The 22,208-nt window shown below is 45.1% G+C and overlaps 1 protein-coding gene across 1 annotated transcript in view; it reads right to left on the reverse strand.

The window, feature by feature from the left end:
• Window positions 1-22,208, reverse strand: part of PLXNC1 (plexin C1) — a 141,996-nt gene that overhangs the window by 35,554 nt on the left and 84,234 nt on the right. The window contains exons 12-21 of the mRNA XM_019952201.3: window positions 20,095-20,182; window positions 16,899-17,102; window positions 16,597-16,782; window positions 14,131-14,233; window positions 11,204-11,305; window positions 10,816-10,919; window positions 7,118-7,156; window positions 6,784-6,908; window positions 5,581-5,779; window positions 839-985 (exon numbers count right to left, since the gene is read on the reverse strand). Coding sequence (XP_019807760.1) covers window positions 839-985; window positions 5,581-5,779; window positions 6,784-6,908; window positions 7,118-7,156; window positions 10,816-10,919; window positions 11,204-11,305; window positions 14,131-14,233; window positions 16,597-16,782; window positions 16,899-17,102; window positions 20,095-20,182 — 1,297 coding nt within the window. The remainder of the gene's footprint in view (window positions 1-838; window positions 986-5,580; window positions 5,780-6,783; window positions 6,909-7,117; window positions 7,157-10,815; window positions 10,920-11,203; window positions 11,306-14,130; window positions 14,234-16,596; window positions 16,783-16,898; window positions 17,103-20,094; window positions 20,183-22,208) is intronic.

The following is a 22,208-nucleotide window of genomic DNA, read 5'->3' on the forward strand; positions in this document are numbered from 1 at the left end:
CACTGTAATTTTTTCCTCCTTCCCCACTAATGAGATTGTGAAGCAGCCCGGAATCTCTGCAAAAGCTAAAGATCAAACCAAAATACAGCAATCCCTTTTCCAAGTCTCTGTTAACAGAAAAGCACAAAAAAATCCTAAGTAATTTTGGAGATACTTGCCATGCTTGGCTCTCTCTCTCTCAAATTCCTGAATGTGCAAAAAATTGGTCTCTTTTCCTTTAGGAAAGGAAGAGAGTGGGCGGGTGGAGTGGGGACGGGTGAAAAGGAAGATCTTAAATGGGTGAAACCCTCCAGCAGCCAAGCAATCATCTTCCTGTCGTGATTTACAGCATTCCTCTAAAAATATCTGTGAGATCACAGAACGATAAGTGCATGACACCAAACATTTGTAACTAATCCATGAAAATAAAGTAAGGGCGTCATGTTGCAGGGGGAACACAGTGGAATTTGTCTTGTGTTATCGTTCTAAAATAAGACGGCCTCAATTTGGTTGAAATATATCTTCACACATTGTCTTCCAGAGCAGAGCCGTTTGAGAAATTCTGATTGCAATTATAAGCGCTGAGTAGGGAGTGCTTTGCAGTTCCTTTGCCGATGCTGAAAGCTATAAACCATCCTGATATTAAAATCTTTGGAAATGGAGGAGTACCCCAGGCATCATGACAATACTTTCTCCCCCAATCCGAGTAATTAAAATCTATTATGTGAACACGTGTTAATATTTTATCAACTACGGTTTTAATAAACTGAACGTATGAGGCCTCCTGTGGTAGGAATGATCATTTCAAGCGACGCTTCCCAACTCACTCTCTACCCCACCAGCTTCATCGTAAACTCACCACAGTGCTGAATTCCGGAACCTGCCACAGCAGCCAGTCCTCATTAAGCGTGTACAGGGCTTTGCAAGTGATTACATCGACAGGGCCCTTGTTTATCTTCTGGTTCAGAGTCGTCACCAGCAAATAGAACGGTTCTCCAACAGTCTCCTTGGAAAAGACGCAAAAGTGACAGTTAGCTTTCGGCAGAATCCACTGTACTTTCCAGAGAATCAAAGTTTCAGTTTATGGCCCTACGACAGGAGACAGGCGGCAGTGTTTTCTAACAGTCAACATGCACCTCCCAAGAAAATACACTTTGCTCCACTTAGGACTAGGAGCAAAACTCAGGAAACTGCCTCTTCTCCCCCAACACACACGCGTGTTCGCACACGCACATGCACACTCTCATGGCATTTACAGAGGTGATCATTCTTTTATGCTTAAGCTTCTCTATGGTAGCCCAGTGCTCATCAGTTGGCCTAAGAACAGTTGGTAGAGATTTAACCTTTCTTTACATTCCTATTTAACTGCCCTTTTTTTTTTCAGCGCGCTAAAAATAAATGGCATGTAAAAAAATGCAGAACGATTAGCCTTGGTAACCAGAATAAACATAAAAACATTTTATACATTTACCTAGGAGGAAGCTTTTGGGTGTCAACAGCTTCTCACGAAGGAGGTGGCCTTCAGTTGCAGTCTGCAGCCTCCCCTCCTGACCGTGAGGCGGCCAGCCCCGGCTCCTTCCCAGACCCAGCCTGCACAGTCCCACCCGGGCACCTTTGCTGGTACAGGCCACAGTGTACCGCACCTCCTTCCCCTGGGCCAGAGCCGATTCCAGATCCTTACTCTAAGGATCTTCCCAAGCATCTGGCCCATCCTGATGACTTCCTTCTGCACCTTTTTCTGGACCAGGGGTGGCCACCCCTGCTGTTATTGAAACGCCTGAACTCTGTAGTCACTTCGCGCTTGAATGGACCCTGAGGAGCCCAAGGGGGAGGCTTGTGTGTTCCTGCTTTCATGCAGCCTCTCAAAGCATGTCGCCCTGGCTTGACGATCCATCGTGTAGTATTTGCTAAGTAAATAAACCCTCTGTAATCAAAAGGACATTAAACTGAATTTAAGGGGGAAGAAGAGCCAGGCCCAGAACCAGCAAATCCAACTGCCTCAGTGATGACGAGAAGCCAGCCATGTGACTAGGGCTTGAAGCACCAGTTTACAAAGTCAAGCTTCACAGCCAATGCATCTGGCTTGGAAAGGAGGGTTCCACTGGCTCTCTCACCTGTTTTCCCTTGAAGAGGTAAGCTAAGACGTCTTTGAGGTCTCTTGGATCCCACCCCTACCCGCCCCGTACCATCCTCTATACTGACTGCAAAAGCACAGCCCGCCCTGGTCCCGGGCTTCCTGTCACTCCTCTGCTGCCCTCCCTGCCACTGGGGCCCTGTATCACTTTCCTCTCCCCTCCTGACGTGTCCTGGAGTCGCTTCCTTACTGTAGGACAGGGTTGGAATGTTCAAAAATTTCCCAGGTGGGGAGAGCGCTGGGACTAGAACATGACATTTCAATTCTTATGAGAAACTTCCTTTATTTAGAGGTTCACAACCACACTGCTCTCGTCTCTCTCCCTCCACCCCCTTAGGTAATATCCCGACCGTAAACCTAGAACCTCACTTCTCTCTTTGCTTCCAGCCCACATCAGAGATGGGGGTAAGTGCCCTTGGGAGGGGGCTGGAGGCACCTGCAGAGGTCGGCGTTAGGGGGCCGGTGGGCTCTTCTGGGCTGTGTGGAGTGACAGCTCCAGACTCGATGGCTCTGTGGTAAGAATTCTCCACAAGCGTGCAGCTAGACTCAGATTAGTAACATCTCATCTGGCACCGTTACCCACACCCGTGGTTCTAAACCTGGATAATCATCACCAGAATCCCTTGGGACTCTTATGAAGAATTCAGATGTCTGGGCCCTACTCTAGACACGGAATCTCTGGAGATGAGGCCTGGGCATCTGTAGTTTTAACACCTGCCGGGGGATCCGGATGCGTGGCCAGCTTAGGAAACGACGGAGCCACGACGTTTCTTTGTCACCGCTGAACACAAGTTCTAAGTTAGTCATACCTGCTGGCGGCTTGGGCGTCTCATCAGACCAGGGTGCACACAGCTTCCCAGGGAGCCGGCCTGGGGCAGAGCCCCGTGTATGGAACCAACCCTGCCCTTCCCATCCTGTGATGGGAATTAAGCTTGGCCCCTTCACCATCCTTTCCTTCGTGAGACCAGACTCTCTGACCACGGCTGAGCTGTAGGCTTCTGCACCTGTGACCTCATTCCAGCCCCAAATCCCTCCCTAAGCCTGGAAGAAGTGAGCTGCCTTCCTGGGGAGGCATTAAGCCGGGTGGCTAAGAGCTCCCTGGTGCTGTCACACGAGCTATGGGATCTTCCTCTATGGGAGGAAGTCTTGTCTATCCTGTGTGCCCCAATTCCCCAGTACGCAAAACGGTCCTAAAGGTTCTCACCTCACGGGATTCAGTGAGAAAAAGGAAGCAAAGCTCTTAGCATGGTGGCTGGCACATTCAATAAATGGTAGTTATTATTATTACTTGACCCACAGGGCCTTGGAGGCACAGAGGAGGAAGTTACCTGGAGGTCACAGTGCTCGTGGCACCCAGGCCGATGTTTGGGAGGATGGGTAGAGCAGGAGGGCCAGGCCGTCAGAGTCCCACACCCTTGGGCACCTGGTTGGGGAGGTCCGGCCCTGCACGTCAGAGGGAATTATTCCACTGAAAATGAAAGTATCGCCGACGGGCCGGATGCCACTTCCTCCCAGGGAGCACGCTGGCCCCTCACCACCCCAAGTGCCCAAGACACTCCTGAGTCAGCACTGCAAAACCTTGACGAGGAATCCTCTGCTCAAGGGGGCCATTTGGACTCAGAGCGCAGATTCTGGGGACGCCTCGCCTTTTTAACGCCCAAGAGCAGCAAGGACAAGGCTCTGACTAGGCTTCGAGGGCTCAGAAAAAGAATCACAAGGTCCCAGAGAAAGAACTGGAAAGGGAGTTAAAACCAATGGCCACGCGCCTCATTTGGTGGGTAGAAAACGGATGCCCAGATGGAAAGGGCCGTACCTGGAGCCACGCAGCAAGCTGGGGCCGAGATGAACTTACAGCCCGAACCTGCTGCTTCTAACCAAGACTCCTAGGCCAGCGCTCCTCCTACTGCCCCCAGGTTCTCAAAGGCTGGGTGGTGCAACCACCTGCAGGAATTTGGAAACGTTGACTGCTGCGCCCCACCCTGAGCTTCTGACTCAGTGGCACGGTAGGTGGTAAGGCAGGAGCTGCCTTTTGAGACTGAGACCCAGGAACTGGGTGAGGGTCCTGCTGCCTCTGTTTCAGAGCAGCTGCGGCTGAAGCTAGGATGGAGGAAGCCAAAAATATTCACCCCAGAAATAAGCGCTCCACATCTCCCCAAAGTGTGTGATGATTTATACCAAGTAAACAGCAAAGAAGGCAGATTTCATTAATCTTAATAAATAGGCATTGCCTTGGGAGAGAAAAGGGTTGGTTAAAAAAAAAAAAGGTTGTGCATCTACTTGTAAGATTACATTAAACATTAAACTAAGCACAGTCTATTTAAGGCACTGCTTTTTGGATCTAAACTTAAGTAGCACTGTTAAAACCTGTGGCACAGCAGTGTATCTTATTCAAACTTTAATTAGATTTCAGAACTAGCTACAAACACACAATTATGTAGTTTTGCTGGAATCTGGATGGCTGGTGAAATTGAAGAAGGATAAGAGCGTCCTGCACCAGGGGCCTCGGAGGGCTGAATGAAGCCTGGGTTCAACAGAACACACTTCCTTTCCTACTAATATTTCATAATAATAATGGGCATCATTTATGGAGTGCTTACTCAGTGCCAAGCAATTGGATACATTTTCTCATCAGTGCTTCAGAACAGCCCTAAAATATTCTTCCTCCAGTTGTACAGGTTATAAACCCAAGGCTCAGGCAGGTCAAGAAACCTGCTTGGGGCCTCTGGTAAGCGGGTGGAGTCTAGATTCAAACCGGGCAGCGGGCTCCAGGGCCTATCCTCTTAACCAATGGAATCTGTGCCAAGTTCACATTTGAAAAGATTTTAAGATTCAATTAGATTATAACCATGTTCACTTAACTGTAACAAAGTGAACTCAAGGGGCGGGCGGCTTTTTGGAGACTTGCTTTCATATGGGATAACTGGTTGGAATTGAATGTAATTAGCTTACAGAGAGCGTAGCGGTAGGTAAATGGCTATTTCCAAGATGCTTCAGAGGCCCTGAAAACAGTGTGTTTCCATCAGCATTTGAAATATGCCCTCCACTCAGCACACGTTCATTAACCACGTGAAGGTGGATGCAAAAGTCAAGGGGTATAAAGTTTCAGTTATGTAAGGTAAGTTGTAGAAATCTATCATACGACATTGTGCCAATAGATGACGCCGTTTTGTACACTGAAAAATCTGTTAAGAGGGTAGGTCTCACGTTAATTGTCCTCACTACAATAAAATTTTTAAAAAGTCTTACTCGAGGAAATTCTAAATGAATTGTACTTGCCTAGGCCAGTTACAGCAAAAAACAAATTTTATTTTCCCCTCCATGTGCTCCTAGTAAGGACCAAGACTAAAAGTGGTTAAATGCTGACACCACAGAGTGCTCAGGATTTATCCTGGCAAAGACATCAGCATCTGCTAAAAACAGCTGCCTATACAGTCAGCTCTGACGCCACCAAGGGATGCGACACTTACCCGCAGAAAACCAGAAAGGCAGACGGACATCCAGTTTGTGAGGAGCTTTTCCACCACGGACTCTGTGCGTCTCAGCATGAGTTTAGGCTGCATGTTACTGCACTGCTCCATCAAGTCCCTGGTCAGCACCTCGAGGATGCTGGTTAGGTAGACCAGCTTAGTTTGCAGTGCAATGGTTAAGAAGGAAGCAAACAGACACCTATTTAAAAATAGAGCCTTGGTTACAACAGCCAAGACACGGAAGCAACCTAAGTGTCCATCAACAGACGGATGGATCAGAAGATGTGGTACATATATACAATGGAATACTATTCAGCCCTAAAAAGAAGGAAATCCTGCCGTTGGCAGCAACATGGATGGACCTTGAGAGCATCATGTGAAATGAAATAGAGAAAGACAAATACTGTATGATCTCACTTATATGTGGGATCTGAAAAAAAACAAAACAAACCTCAAACTCAGAAAAAGAGATGTTTGTGGTTATCATGCTGTACACCTTAAACCTATACGGTGCTGTATATCAATTATATCTCAATAAAACTGAAAGAGAAAAAAAAAGAAGATATACAGATGATGGAAAAAAAGCATATTGAAAAAAACCAGAGTCTTGATTAAGCAGGTTAATCATCAGCTGTGGCTTGCCTGGTGCCGATAGCAGTTTCCAAGGGAACTTGAGGGGTCAGGCAATGGGATGCTAACGGGGTGCTGCCCTGTGGGTGCTTTTTCTTAACATCTAAGTTTCAACTACCTTTGTCCTCGATCCATAAAAACCACACAGCAATGTTAACTTCCGGTCATTTTATATGGTTTTCAGCATTTTCTAGTTGACTTTAAACTAGAGCGGTAACAAGAAGTGAATGTCTTCCCTGAATTTTCAGGGTGTTTTTAAAAATAGAAAACAGCACACTTCTGCTTTTTGACTCAGGACTCATGTGTTTTCTTGGTATTGGGTTTTTTTAGGGTGCTTTTTGAGGGGGGGTGTCACATGTGTGTGTGTCTTCAAAATAGAATTTGTGTTAGAGCGTTGTGATCTGAAATGGAAAGAAACATCAGGACTGCATGGTGACCCAAATCAACCAGCCTCTGGAGAGATGCATGTCCTCAGATACCAAGCTCAGGTTGTAGTTCCAAAACAAAATGAGAGGCTCAGGTTTTATTCTTTCTGCTTAATGGCTTTCAAAGTATAAACAAATGGGCTGATACCTGTCCTTCACTGAAAAGTTCTTCTGCTTTTCAAGAGTGTGGATGACAGTAACAAGGAAACTTTTATTACAAATTAGGGCATCCAAAGCTGTGAGACTTTCATTCTTGTTGTTGGCATCTCTGTTCTGAAAAAAATATAACATAATATAGATAATATATAAACTTAAAGTTAGAAAGTAGATCCACAATGGGTTTTCCAAGACAATGAATTATTTAATATCAAATTCGTGATCCCAAAATACCCACAATAACAATTCAAAGTAATAATGGAGATGATGATAACACTATGAAAGGCAGGCAGTCATGAGCGAAAAATGAAAACTTATAGACTTACATGCATATCTTCAGTGAAGATGTGTGTGAAGCCACCTGACTGAGAGGAAGGAGACACTTTTATTATTCATAACAACCAAAGGAAATGAAGAGTGTATTTTTGTCACAATACCCGAGTCCATTTTAATAGAGACACTATTTGCTAATCTGAAGAGCCCCTGGGCTTATGTTCACAGCATATCTTCTACATAATAAATAATTGTTCAGCTCTCAAGAAACACCAGTGACTTCTGAAAGCCTCTAAGAATATTTATCATTGCATCAGTTCTGGTTTTGGTAGGTGAAGGCATCTCACACTTTAAAAGAACTGACTCAAAAGTTAAAGAAGTGGTGGTGAAAGATTATGCAAATGTACAGACCACTCCTCAAGCAATTTACCTTCTAAGGATAAATACTGAGTTGTGTTGGTAAGTTTATACAAGTCTTAGCTCAGAAGCATTTACTGTCTGGATACACATTGTCATTCAAGAAGGGGTGGAGGGGGGTGGGTAAAAGCTAGAACCTGGAGTCAAACAACTTGGGTTCCAATCCTGGTTTTAATCACCTACTGGTCACATGACTTTGGACAAGTCATTGAACCTCTCTGTGCCTGACTTTCCTCATCTGAAAAATGGGAACAATAATGATTCTCACCTCACGGGTTAGGTGTGAAAATAAAATGAATGAATACACAGTAAGTTCTTCATGTCAGCTATCATTATCGGTTTTTGCTTTCTTTTTTTAATCACTAATTTACAGCAAACTAGACCACAATGCTGTTGCCCTGCTGGTTTGTAAAAATATTTTAAAGTGTTATGCTCTGTAGCTCTTGAATATAAACTTTGGGGTTTCCTTTAATGTACAATATCATAAATCATATTGGAATCAAACGACTACATTTTAAAAAGCATGCTAACACTTTAAATGAGTCAACAGGATGAAAATATAAATTCAAACATTCATTTATTTAAAAATTTTTTGGTAATACTTGAAACTTTGGGCTACTTTTATATCTTATTTAAGTAAATTTCTTCTGCAGAGAATTTTTGCCTTATAGTTTCAAATTTGTTAGCCCAAGTAGAAGACCTCAAACTATTACCTCATACTCTCCCCTGGTAATAAGCAGAAAAATCAGACCCTGGGTTTGCAGTTTCTAGTTCCTCATATTTTTCTGCTGAACCAACCTTATGCCAATAGGCAATTTAAACAGATTGAGGACTTCCCTGGTGGCACAGTGGTTAAGAATCTGCCTGCCAATGCAGGGGACACGGGTTCGAGCCCTGGTCCGGGAAGATCCCACATGCCGCAGAGCAACTAAGCCTGTGCGCCACGACTACTAAGCCTGCGCTCTAGAGCCCATGAGCCACAACTACTGAAGCCCGTGCGCCTAGAGCCCGTGCTCCACAACAAGAGAAGCCACCGCAATGAGAAGCACGTGCCCTGCAACGAAGATGCAACGCAGCCAAAAATTAATTAATTAAAGAAAAAACTTAAAAAAAAACCAGACTGATTCTTGACCTTAAATAGAGAAATACCGCTCTGGCTCCCTGGGTTTCAATGTTCCTTCCTCCTTTCATTCAAATTCTTCTCCTCTAGGTGGTTAGGTGCTCTGCTTACCCTTATTTCTTCTATTTTCAGCACAACAAAGATGCCAATATAATGAAAAGCAAGGCTTTAAAAGCCAAAAACCAACTAGCAGGGCAAAGAACTACCGGTAATGCCTTGGTCTCTGAGAAGCTACCATCTCCTCTGGGCTTTGCCTATTGTTAACCGAGTAGGTGTTGATCACCCAAGGTCTCCCTCCGCCACCCAACCTCCAGGCCTAGAGGATGTGGCTCCTGATCTATCAGTAAAGGGCCGCTCAACAGCAGGACCTACCTTCAGCCTAGAACGCATTTCAACTGGTGTTGTTCTAATGGAGTATCTTCCCTTGTTCTCTAGATCTTTTCTTAATTGTGACAAATTCAGTTTTAACTTAGGTCTTCTCAATAGGGTTCTGAAAAATGTATGCTTGTTTTTCCTGTGTCTTCTTCTGACATCAGTTTCTATAGTTTTCCCAGTTGTCTTTCAAGATTCTACATAACCCTGAGTTAAATCAGTTTGCCTTCTTGCACCTCTCTCTTCTGAGATAACACAGCATTGTTCCTAGGAATTTTTTTTTTTTTTAAACACTCGCAACAGCATTCCTTTGCATTCATCACTCTACCTTGCTCTTGATGACCGAATTTAGAAGATAGGAAAACTTTTTCTTTCAGGCCACAGATTACTCTCTTCAGCACTCAAGGGCAATCATTAACTATAAAAGCCCACAGAGTACTCCTGTAGATGGTAGAAATCTCTCCTTTTATTGCTATTAAATTCTTAATGGGGATCTCAGATAGCTGGGAAATAGGACTCTTGGTGCAACCTTTGCTGAGGCCCTGCACAGTCATCATGATTCAGGGAATTAAACTCCCCTCCCTAGGCAGTATTCTGCCATAGAAATGAAGGAGGTGGCAAATGGCAAGTCGTGGTGCCTGCTATTATTGGAGGATAACTTAAAAAAAAATACAAGTACTAAAAGCTAAAGTCTTATTTCTAGCCTTCTTGATTTACAACACTAAGGCTTGGACAAAAAAAAAGAAAATATGGTGGGTGTTTTATGGAGGTATCCCCACCCTCCAGACACAGCATCACATATCATGGTGTCTGCTTCTGGAATTATAGAGAAACTGGAAACTGCTTACTGCATGTGTCTGGGTTTCTGAACTCTAGGCTTCTGGCCAAATGTAGCTGAGAAGCTGATGGTAAGGTGATACAAGCTCTCTTTTGGCCTGGAGAGATTTTCTGGCTTTGCTTAGAAGTCTAGATTTAAATGTCATATGTAATTGGTGTTGATGTGTTCCAGAGGTTGGGCCTTGCTGTGGTCACCCGTTCTGGACAAAAAAAAAGAGGGCAATATGGAGGAACTGGGGTACAGGGACTTGGAGGTGATGGTAGGAGGATGAGTGTACCTCGCCAAAGACTTGGGAGGGTAAATGAGGAAGACTATGCGAGTGGGTGAGAAAATGGAGGTGTTAGAACGTGAGACCGAAAACCCAAAGGGTTCAGCAGACGACTCCTCGGATCCCAGAACAAATTAATTAATCATTTCATGCAGCTATTTCCACTAAATGAGGATGACACAAACTGATCAGCTGAAGAATAACTGCTGGAGAGAACCATAAAAACTCTACATTGCTAAAAATGGCTGCTATTAACTCAGATTCTACACGTGTCTACTTTTCTCCCTCTTGGCCAACAGTACTTTTCATTTCCAATTGAGAAGTAATAGTGAATAATCTAGTAGCTGCAATGTAAGTCATGCAGATAAACACAACAAACTGGCCAGCCCACGATTTATTGATTTTTAAATAAACTAGCTCACTTCCCAGCTACAAATTCAGTTCTAAACTGGTAGTAAAATAAAGCAAAAAAATCATCACTTTGAACTTGTGTCCCTCCTAGGTTTTTGTTACTGGACAACGAGTAATTGCCAGTGACCCATCACTGCTTTATACCCTAATCAATCCAATTAATAGTTATCCTCCTCCCTGCTCTGCTGAGATTTAAGCCATTATTCTGTACCAAGCACATTATCTACCGCTGCCTTGGAAGGAAACACGGTTTTTGACAGTAGCAACAAGCACCTTCATTATTATTCAAGACTCAACCTTAGGAATATGATCGATGCTCTTTTACCTCAGGGAAGAAAGTTCTCAGAGCAAAATGTTTGTAGTCAAGGAAGGGAACAGTTCCAAAACTATCAACCACATCCAATTTATCCATCTGCAGCTCAGCAAAGCCTGCAAAACAGAATCCCAAGAGCAATATTTTAACTCAGAAAACAATGGATAAGATCTTCTGCTGTTTTGTCTAACACGGAGTATGACCTTGGTTTTCATTAAAGAAGAAACAGTAGATAATTACTTGGTTGGCTGCAGAGAAGAGCTGAAATAAAACACAAAACAACCCTGCTGTTCAGTTGTCTTCTATACAAACAGCTCTCATTACTGTGGCTGGTTCCGTTTAAGGGTTAAAAAAAAAAAGGGGGGGCTTGTTTTTCTACAAATAAAATTTTGGAGCCTACCGTCACGTATCTCTTTCCGGAGCTCGCTCTCCAGGAGCTCCAGCTGTTGGCTCTGTTTGCGACTCAGTTCCTTCGATTTGTGCCTGGTCACTCCCACAGCCGCTGTGGAGACAGAGATCCAGCATGAGACTGACAAAAAGGAAAACAGAACCAACCTGTACAGTCCTTTACAGAAGAGGCGGCGGAGGGAGAGCGAGAAAGGCTAGCCTGGAAGAGGTGGAATTTCTAAGAAGAAAGATTCCCAGTGAGGGGTCACTCTACAGATGAAGATGCTCAAATGCAACAGAAAAACCCCCCAAAACCCCTACTCATCTTCAAAGTAAAAAACTAAATCCAATAACCTTCACTTGGAACCAAAGATCCCAGCTGGCTGAAAAGGAATGAAACAAGCCAAGTTTCCCTACAGCCACAGGCCACTTAATATTGTTCTGTTCTTTTTTAATGTTTCTAAACATCCCTAGAGAAATAAAGTTGAGCCTTAAATGCAGAAAAAAACCCCACACATCCACAGTGAGTTACATGAGCCAAACTTGCATAGATCAAATGGGGTGACAGGATGAGTGGTCCCCAGTGAACGCTTGTATCTGGATATTGCTTCTTTCTCCACTTCATTTTGCTTCTAACTATGCTGTAGATGCAGTAAACCGAACAAGTGCGGCACTCGGGTTCATGTCCCCGCTCTGTCATTAACTAGCTGTGCGACCTCAGGGAAGTTCCTTAGCATCTCTGTGCCTGGCTGCCTTATCTAGTAAAGTGCCTGCCTCCTCGTGACACTGACAGGATTCTAGGAGGTAACTCACAGAAAACATTTAGATCTTATTTTTAAAAAAGCATATGTAGCAATTGTCAACTCTCATTATTATTCTCGGAAGTTTTTCCTCTTTTAATAGAAATTTCATGATAAAAGGATCCTGCTAGATGTGAATGATGCTGGAGGAAACAAAATTCAATACAGCTGTGTGCTGGACCACTTCATAAAGTCAACAGTCTTAATCATAACGTGCATCATGTATCTTCAAGAGAGGGTGGAGCAGGCAGGAATTCTCAAATTTGCTTGACTGTGGAGCCCTCTTTCCAGGAGCATCACTTGGGACTGCTGGCACTCAGACCACCCTTTAGGCAGCACCAGCTCACTGCCTGAAAATGGAGCTAGCAGGCCACGTCCACAAAGCAGGGAGTTTTTCCTGGCTGAAATCTCCAGGGGAAGCTACAGGGGGTGTTTTGTAGGTGGCAGCCTTAGGCCAGGTGTGTATAGTGTTTTCACTAATGATGTGATCGATGGTCTGAAGAGTACACTTACTCAAGCTGCTAAGGACACATGCCTCCACGGAATCATGGTAAGAAGGGGAGGAGAATTTTAAACAGCTTTGCAGATACCAATGAAACCAAAAGTGATGTGTCAGATGGAGCCCACTTCACCTGAAAGAGCATAAACAATCTCTACCGACAAAGTGAAGGGAGAGGAATGAAGATGCGCAGAGAGCCCAGGAAGAGATCAGAGGTTTCTGGGCAGTCACAAAGTAGATGTGACTCCATGATGAGACTGCTCTACCTAGAGCTGCCTGACAGCAGCGGATTCTCAAAATCGAGCTCAGCGGTTAGAATTTACAAGTAATCTTATTTGAAGCCAGCACCGGCCAGGACTTTATTAAAATATCAGGCCCAATTCTGGATTCTAGCTGCATTAAGAGTGGTGGATAACTTGGAGAGAGCTTTAAAAATACCTGAAATGATCATCAACAGTACAAAACAGGATCTCTGCAAAATGAATTCATTCCATTAGGCTAGTTAACAATACACACAAATCCTTCCTTCACTGGACTGGGAACTAGCCGAGAGAAAGGACCAGGACTGAACTCATCTTCCCTAAGTCCAAAGCCTTGCACAGCTATCAGCAACATAACAGGTGCTCAATAAACGTCAGGTAAGTGCGTGCAGGGATAGATGAATGAGTGAGTGAGTGAGTATACAGAAGGAGACCTTAGCAACTATTAACCGAAAACCATTAGAGAGGCGATGCCTGCATTAAATCAAGGAATATGATGGGCTCCATAGCTTTGGAGGAGAGTTCTCTTTTTTAAGGAGGACAAGAGGAAACAGACTTAAAATGAAAAGCAGCTCAGAAACAGAGGTCAAAAACTGAATGGCTACAGGGACCAGGTCCTCAGATGAGGTAAGTGGCCTGGATGGAGACAGTAGGGAGTGGTGGAGACTATGGCAAAAGCTCAGTGAACACCTGCCCTCTCTCTAGGGGTAGCTGCTCCTCAGCTCCAGCAAACTGATATTATGGAAAAATTAGGATCCAATGATCCAGATCTTTCAAATTTTCAAGAATCGCCTAATTTTAAAATGTTGTCAATTACTTCAAATTTTTAAAAATGCTACGTGGGCCAAACAAAACACATCGGTTGGCCAGATTTCACCCAGTGAGCAACCACCATGGGATCACTGTGCTTGGATGAGCCTTGGAACATTTTAATAGATGGTACAGATCACACTTCCAAAACACAGTTCTGCCAGGAAAGACAGGGCTGGGGTAGGGGTGAGGGGCGGGGTTTGCTGGGATGAGAAGGCAGGATGAGATGACCAAGTCTTAGAGTCCCAAATCCCAGAGGAATTCTGAGGAAATAATGTAAATGGGACATTTGTCATCACAATTCACAGGTTCAGGGAAGCAAAGTGGATTATATTTCTCAAACACCAAGATACCAACCATCTTTGTAATCCAGCCTTTTATCAATGAAGCATCCTAAAAAATGTTTAGAAAGCCCTCCACGTGTACCTATTAGTCTTTTCCCAAAGTTTTGATCTGGGTTTTCATCCATTGATACTTAACTGAAGCAAACAGCCCCTGAAGGCTGAAAGCCTTCCTGCCTGCCGAGGCCCCAGGGAATAATTTCTCTGACAAAATTAAACAGGGCACTTACCAAAAATGACAATCACTAGCAAGACGGGCAGCCCAATCAGAAAATACCAAGTGGAAATAACCGATTCCCGCTCGACGTACAGTTCCAGGTTTCCCAGTTTGACCTAAGGGGACAAAGAGGTGGGGTCGAGGTGGGGACCACATCTAGGTACACAATTTTTCCCCCCAAATGGTTTTCTCCAAGATACAAAAAGAGGTGGCAAGCTAGGTAGGATATCCGAGTTCAAGTCCCGTCTCTGGGCAGATTAGCTATGTGAATTTCAGCCAATCAAGAACATTCCCTGTGCCTTGGTTTCTGGATTCAGCTCCAATCAGTTGAAGGGCTAGACCCACAGATTTTACACTTGGGTCCTCTTTGCCCTGGGGGTTTTAAACTGCAGGAATGGGGGCGATAAGGAGATAGTAACCTGTGGGTAAGACACCCTCTTACCCCTGGACTAAGGAAGTAATCCAACTTTTTAACCTCTTCTACATCTTGTGTTTTCTTGATGGGCCTATTTTGAAGGAAGCATTCTGTGGGAAAAACCAGTTTGGCAATGCTGCCAGGATGATCCCTGAGGGGCTTTTCCAATTTTAGGTTTTGATTATAAAAGTTTGTAAAACTTGTAAAGGGAAAAACTCTATATCAAGCCTTATTTTTGCATTGACATACATATAAGTATTGAGGAACATTACCATCCTGGGAGCCACGGCTGCCCCTGTGGAAGTATCTGTGCAAAGTGGCTAGAGTGCAGACTCCGGGCCCAGACAGCCCAGGTTCTAAGTCCCAGTCCAGAGAATGAACCCGGGCCCTCGGCAGTGAGAACACGAGTCCTAACCACTGGACCGCCAGGGAGCTCCCCCTTGCTGTCCCTCCCAGCTGTAGGAGCTTGCGTGAGTCACCTATCCGTGCAGCTCTCACTTTCCCCATCTCTAAAATGGGATGCTGTTACGCCTCTTCGGAGGGTTGTCGTGAAGATGAAACGTGCCAGCATTTGTTTGTAAGCAAGTTCCTGGCACTCCCGCTCAGAGCTCTCCAGCGGACTCCTGGAGCTCAGAGCCAAGTCCCCACAATGACCCCCAATTGGCTCTCCACGCTCCCCCTGTTAATGCTCTCACCTCCTTGGAATACTCCCCGCCTTGTTCCTTCCACTCCGCCACACTGGTCTCCTTGTTGCCCTTTAACAGCACCAGGGAGGCTCCTGACCCAGGAACTTTGCAACCTGTGGTTCCCTTTGCCTAGAACACTCTACCCCAGATGGCCCACAGCTCATGCCCCTCGTATCCCTGAGGTCCTGATTCAAACGTCGTCTTTACAGGGAGCCCTTTTCTGGCCGCCATCGTAAACCTTGCAGCACTGCCCCTCACCTCCTGCTTCATTTTTCTTCATAACAGTTACCACCATCTAACACATCTTCAATTTATTTTCTATACTACCTGCCTTTTTAGGTAAGATCCATAAAGGCAGATATTTTGGGGGGTGGGGGGGGTAGGCGGGTCTGTCTTCTTCTCTGCTATGTCCCTATGTCCCAGTGCAGGCACTCGGGAACTAGTCCTGGATAATGAAGGGTGCTACCATTTGCTCTTCTCAACTAACCAGACACGTGGGATCCCTTGTGAGTTTAGTTGCTGTTATTCATTTTATAATTATTATGACCCTCTTTACCGTACAACAGACGGACCAAGGGAGGTTCAGCTAAAGCCAACTTATTTAAGGCCACACAGCTATTAACTGGTGCAGCTGAGACACAAACACATTTTGTTTTGCCTTCCAGTTGATGTTCCTTTTTCTTATCCTTTACCCAATTACTTATGACTCTAGATCATAAAGCATTTTGGAGGGGGGGATATAGACTGTGCAGAGTCTCATATGGCATGAATACTATAAACGGAGGTTTCTAATATGTTTCCCTTCACCACGGTCTCCTGTCTTTATTGTGGGACATAAATATACCAGTGATGGGACGGACCCTCAAACATGTCTGGGAAAAGATTAAATGCAGTGAGTCTGACTTCATGGTGGAGGAAGCAGCCCATGACCCCTAGATTATCTGGTCCCCATTAGACTCCACTGCCACTTTCAGTGTGCCAGGGAAGCCCCCATTCTGGGTGTCTGCCAAGACATGCCACCTCTGCGTTTGGGCAAAGAATGACAGCTCACTCATCAATGGGTCTAGAGATTCTGCTGCAGATGCTGCGGTCTAAACGTACGGCTAGAACAAAAGCTATCAAGACTCATTAGTGTCATAAACAATGGTGTGCTCAGTGCTTTGACATTCCAATGGCACAGGGATGGGTTCTGCAAGCTATTCTGGAGGAATAGCGTTTGGGCCTACAATACCAGCTTTGTTTATCTTCACTGAAAGTGAAGATCTAACGATCCATAAAAGATTCTATTCTGGCTTCTGGTTTAGCCAAGGAATCCCCCCTCCCCCCGCCCCACACCAAATAAGGTAAAACTGACAGGTAGGACTGTCAGGCAACCTACGCGAACTTTCTTGGAAGAGGTGGCGATGCTGTTTGCCGCAGTGATGCCTTTAATTTTGCAGAAGATGGTGGTGAGATCTTGATTTCTAGTAATATTTTCAAAACTGCAATTTAATTGCTCATTTTCTCCATGAAAGAGAGTAATTTCAATGTCTTTCTTGGAAATGTTGAAGTTATCATTTTCTTTCTGTGAAGAACAAGGTGAAGATGAAGAAGTCAAGGCGTGTGTGGAAACTCACAAACATAAGACACCTTCCCTGTGGAGGGGAGCACATCCTCCCACCCGAAATGAGAGAGACATACTTGAATTTTGACTTCCAATTCTGTGTCCACCTCAGGCTCAGCCCGGTACCCTGTAAATCTGGGGTCGTCAAGGTACTGCAAGCTTCCACAATCCAAGTAGGTCTCCTGGACCCTGAGCTTCACAGTGACATTTGTACGCCCTTTTGAACTCTTTAAACTGGGGGCTAAAAATCTGCAGTGAGTCGCCATACAATATTCAGAGACCTGAGGGAGAAGGAAAGAGCATTTTGACAGCTTCATTAATGAATTTCAGCTCTGGGACTGAAGAGCTAAGTGACCTGGGCAACTGAACCTCTCTGTGCCTCTGTTTTCTCCTCTGTAAAATGGGGATAACAGCATACCCACCTCATGGGGTTGAATTAACTCTAAATTAAATGAGATGAGGTCTCACTAAATTAAATGAGAATATCCATGCAAAAATGCTTACAAATCCATGCAAAAGAGCACTCAACAAATGCTAATATGATTATTAATATTATTAGTAATAACGAAAGAAGAAGGTGATACAATAGGAAAAAAGGGTACTCGGAAGAGAAGTCAGCTAGAGAAAGGGGAAGACTGCACCAACGGGCCTGTGTGTCCTTCAAGACGTCAAGGCTGAGTCCTGGGAAACTACAGGAAGGGAGGAGCCAGTTCTTCGGCAAGGCTGGCTGCAGGCTTGCGTCTGCTGGCTCAATCACTCTGTGCTGGCGAACCCCTGTGCTTTAGCAGAAATCACTAACCACAAGAGGAAAAGGCTTTGCAGGCCTAACAAAAAGTAGAGGAAAACAAAAGTAAAAGGGACAACACAGCTCCCACGAAAGAAAGAGCATGAAGATGGGAAACCACGCAGAAAGGGTGGCCCACTTTACAGGCTTATTTAAAACAAACAAGCGAACGTAAATACTGTCATTTTCAGGTGTGCAGAGAGTTGGGCAGAGAAAGCTGCTGGGAGAGGGGAGGTTGACAAACGTTCTCAAGAAGAGCAGCTAAGGCTCCTAAAAGGAAATTTGCCAGATGGGGATTTTTCCTCTATGTTATTTGCTGTCTAACTAATGTTGGAATTTTAAAAAGAGGGTAGGAAGAAGCAACAGGTGGGAAAATCTGATGCAAGGCACTGAGATGTGGACAAGCAGAACATCCCTTCACCTTTAACGCCTTTCCAAACAATGGCCCTGAATCTCTCATTCACATCTCTGGCGACATGAAGAAAACCACAAAACCCACTGCCTCAGCCCTCTCAACAGCCGGAACCCCAGCAGGCTGGCTTTCTGCTGAAGACGCCTTCTAGAAAGATTCCTGGTGATAGGGTCACCCTAACCTCATTCTCTACTCTCTAAATTTCCATACCAGTGTCATCCGAAATGCTCTTTTTCTCTAGTTTTTGAGCACTTCTTGGCCACCTTCACTGGCCATCTTGTTTTCTTTCACTCCTTAAAATTAAGCTGTTTGCAAGATTCCATCTCAGGAGCTCTTTTCTTCTTCCTTTGTGCCCCCACTCCCAGGATGTCGTTCACATTCTCCTTCTAACGACCATGCTACAAAGATGACCCGTCATCTCCCCACCATCCCTAGATACCTGCAAGAGCATCCTTATGGGTCTCCCAGGCTTTTTTTCAGTTACTGCCTCTCCATACGATCCTATGCACCATCGCCAAAATCATCATCATCAAGGGTACCTATCCTCACGTCACTCCCTGCTCAAAGATCTTCAATCCCTCCCCACTGCCTACAGAGTTAAGGGCAGACGTTTCAGTCTGATCCTCTCTTCCGGCCCAGCGTGGCTTTGCAGCCGTCCCTCTGGCTCATTCCCGACCCATCCTCTCGGCTCCAGCAGAGCAGGACTCACCAATATTCCCATCAGGGGCCTGTGAGTGAGTGTCTCCTCTGCCCCCCTGCTTCTACCTGCTCATACCGCTCCACTCCACAGACATGCTGAAATCTGCTCTAGTTTAATTTCTCTTTCATGTGAAAACACACAGTGGGGTATCTGAGCTGGAAGGGAACCAGAGGACCTAGAACTTCAACACGGCCTGTGCGCTCAGCTTTCCATCCCAGTGTAGATTACCCGTCTCCCTCGGTGAAGGCAGCGTGACTCTCTTTTTTACCTTTTGTCCCTGCAGCCAGGAAAATGTTTGGCCCACAGTAGGTGCTCAGTGAATTCTACTTGATATAGGGACAGCACTGGGGAGGGAGAGCAAGTTCACTCACAAATGCAGGCAATGCCTCTGGTAAGAGGGTCAGTCTCTACGAACCACTCAACAGGATGTGTTGACATCATGGAGATGGGGCCTGGAATCAGATACAACATGAGGCTTGGAACTGGCTCTGAAGGGTGTCAGGACTCGGACATGTGTATGACAAGGATCTAGGAGGACTTAGGAAGGCCTCCTGGACCTAGACCTGAAGCCACCCTGGTTCCAAGCGGAGGCCGGGTCTGTGGCCGCTAACATGCCTGCCAGCTTTGGCAGGTAGTGGCCCGGCTGGGCCTCAGAGAGGCTGTTATCTTCACATCTCTCATGAAGGAGGGACAGAAAGGGGAAGAGAGAATGGGGAGAGCCTTCGAGAAGAGCCTAGAAGTGCACTCAGAGGCCCCGACTTGTCTCTGAAGTTCATCATTTCCCACAACGAGGCCCGTGTGTGAATCGTGTTGGGCTAAGAACTAAGTGGGGCTGAGGGCCAGACCCCTGTGCGGGGACAGGAAAGGCAAGAGGAGGTGAGGTCAGAAAGAAGGCACCAAGCCAGGTCAAAGAGACAAGGGCAAGAGAAGGAGAAGCACTTGACAGCATCTCTGGGACTTCCACAGGTCACCTCACCTCTGAACCACAGCGTGCTCTGTGTGGTGGGACCACTACCACCTACTCTCCACAGGAATGCTCTTCCTTCCATCACACCTCAGCCACTCACAAGGCATTCTCACATGTATTCACAAACACTGTCTCATCAAGGTGACTTGTTACACAGGGAGGAGATGGCAGGTCTTGTCGTATCACCTCTCTTCCCTCTGTGCCACACCTCGAAACTCTCAACTCCAAGTCTGAGGTCTTATTATTTCCATTATAGTACAGATGGTATTTATTATAGATCATGCAACAGGTAAAAGCTTATGACAGCACAAAGGCACAGGAACAAAAAATACACCCCAACATATCTGAGTGAGATGAAAACAAAATCATCCTTGAAAATAACTATTATTACAAAGCAGCTGAAGACTTACATTTATGTTTCCTTTTAGCTCGTGTGAAATGATTAAGTTGTCAATTACATCAAAATTTCGACCCATGATGGTTATATTTTGACCACCACTGCAAGGCAAAAAGCAATGAGAGGAGTTTCATAGATAAACACACAGGCATTTTGCATTTATGAATAAAACCATCCATTTATTCGTACTCAATATTAAACTCAGTTATGTTTGAGAGCAAATTAATAAATTCTAATTTCAAACGCACGACAGCTTAAAAAGTCTTTTCATGATACTGACAGTTTTTAAGATACATAAATATAAAAATTCAGGTTGGATCCTGTTTTAAGTCTAAGAAAATGTCCAAATTCTTGTATAGAATTTTGAGTTTTGCTGTGTCATGTTTCCACATATAATTAGATCATCAGCTGTACCTTGAAAAGATTTCACTAAATAGAATTTTGTTTGATTACTGTTTAATCTATATGAAGACTTCAATCTAACAGCTTTCAAAATCAAACTCCCAACCTACCGATTATATTTTATGTAGGGAGACAGGGAATACTTTGGACAAGGTAAAATTATAAATGACATTATAAGTCTAAATTCCTATTGGTAAACCACATAAGTAACATTTATGTCCTATCTCTCTGAAACTAAGCCAAATAATTTCACATATTCTTAGCACATAATTGCATTTAAGCAAAGTGGTCATTAGATGTGAAATACACAGCTGTCCACAGCTCTGGCCACCCTTTCCCGTTCACATAGGTCACTGAGACGCTCATTCCAGGGGACAGGAGCCTGGATAGGTCAGCTCCATCGGCCAGCCGAGCCCATGATGACAAGACCAGGAGGTGGGCACGAGCAGGCCAATTTGTGTAGGGCAGAGGGACGACATTAAGCCCTGAACCTTCCAGCCACAAGAGGGAAGAGCTGAGCTGGCCTCGTGCCAGCCTGTCACCATTACTAGAAAACCAGGCCAAGTGTGCTCCACCACCGGTCAGACTGCAGAGCCATGTTCTGCCAAGAGACACGGGCTCAGAATGTCACAGGTGACTGGACATTAAGAATCCTCATGTTGGGCTTCCCTGGTGGCGCAGTGGTTGAGAGTCCGCCTGCCGATGCAGGGGACGCGGGTTTGTGCCCCGGTCGGGGAGGATCCCACATGCCGCGGAGCGGCTGGGCCCGTGAGCCATGGCCGCTGAGCCTGCGCGGCCGGAGCCTGTGCTCCGCAACAGGAGAGGCCACAACAAAGAATCCTCTTATTTTACAACAAAGGAGAACACTGGTGGCTCAGAGCACAGCACCCTGGGCCAGACTGCCCCGAACCTGCAAGTTGTCTGAATGCTCCCCACCTCAGTTTCCTCATTGGCAAAAAGGGCTACTCATAGCGGACCCCTTAGGCTTGTGAGGATTTCTGAGTCAACAGATCCAACACACCAGGCATGTGGGGAGTGCCGCATCGATGTTTGCTTTTATTTATAGGAAGGATTGAGACCCATGGCAGATAGTGCCATGCTGGAGCATTGGTTTGGACATTTCAGCTTTCCTCATGCCACTATTACAGGCAGAATCGAAGTCCCAACACCCAGTACCTCAGCATGTGACTATATTTGGAGATACGACCCTGAAAGAGGTAATTAAGGTTAAATGAGGTCATTAGGGTGTGCCCTAATGCAACACGACAGGTGTCCTTATAAAAAAAGATTAGGACACAGGCAAGCACAGAGGGAGGACCATTGTGAAGGCATAGACAGAGGATGGCCCTCTACCAGCCTAGGAGAGAGGCCTCAGAATAAATCAACCCTGGAAGCGCCTTGCTCTTGGACTTCTAGCTTCCAGAAATGTGATGCAATACATTTATGTGATTTAGCCACCCAGTCTGTGGCTCTGTTATGGCAGCCCTAGCAGCCTAATACATCCACCGCTCACTTCATCTTAAACAGGAATATCAGAAGTGATTTTCTTCTTTTTCTTTTTTTTTTTTTTTTTAAAACAAAGCTGCATCTGTAGTTTCACCTAGACAGTACTTTGAAAGTTAGCTTCATGCTGTGTTAGGAGGAGAAACTATCTTTAGGGTTCTATTCTAAAATCTGAATGTGAATTTAAATTCAGCTAAGGGGGAGTTGTTTTCTTGTTTTCTT

The sequence above is a fragment of the Tursiops truncatus genome, chromosome 11 (assembly GCF_011762595.2).
Source record: "Tursiops truncatus isolate mTurTru1 chromosome 11, mTurTru1.mat.Y, whole genome shotgun sequence".
Classification (NCBI taxonomy): Eukaryota; Metazoa; Chordata; class Mammalia; order Artiodactyla; family Delphinidae; genus Tursiops; species Tursiops truncatus.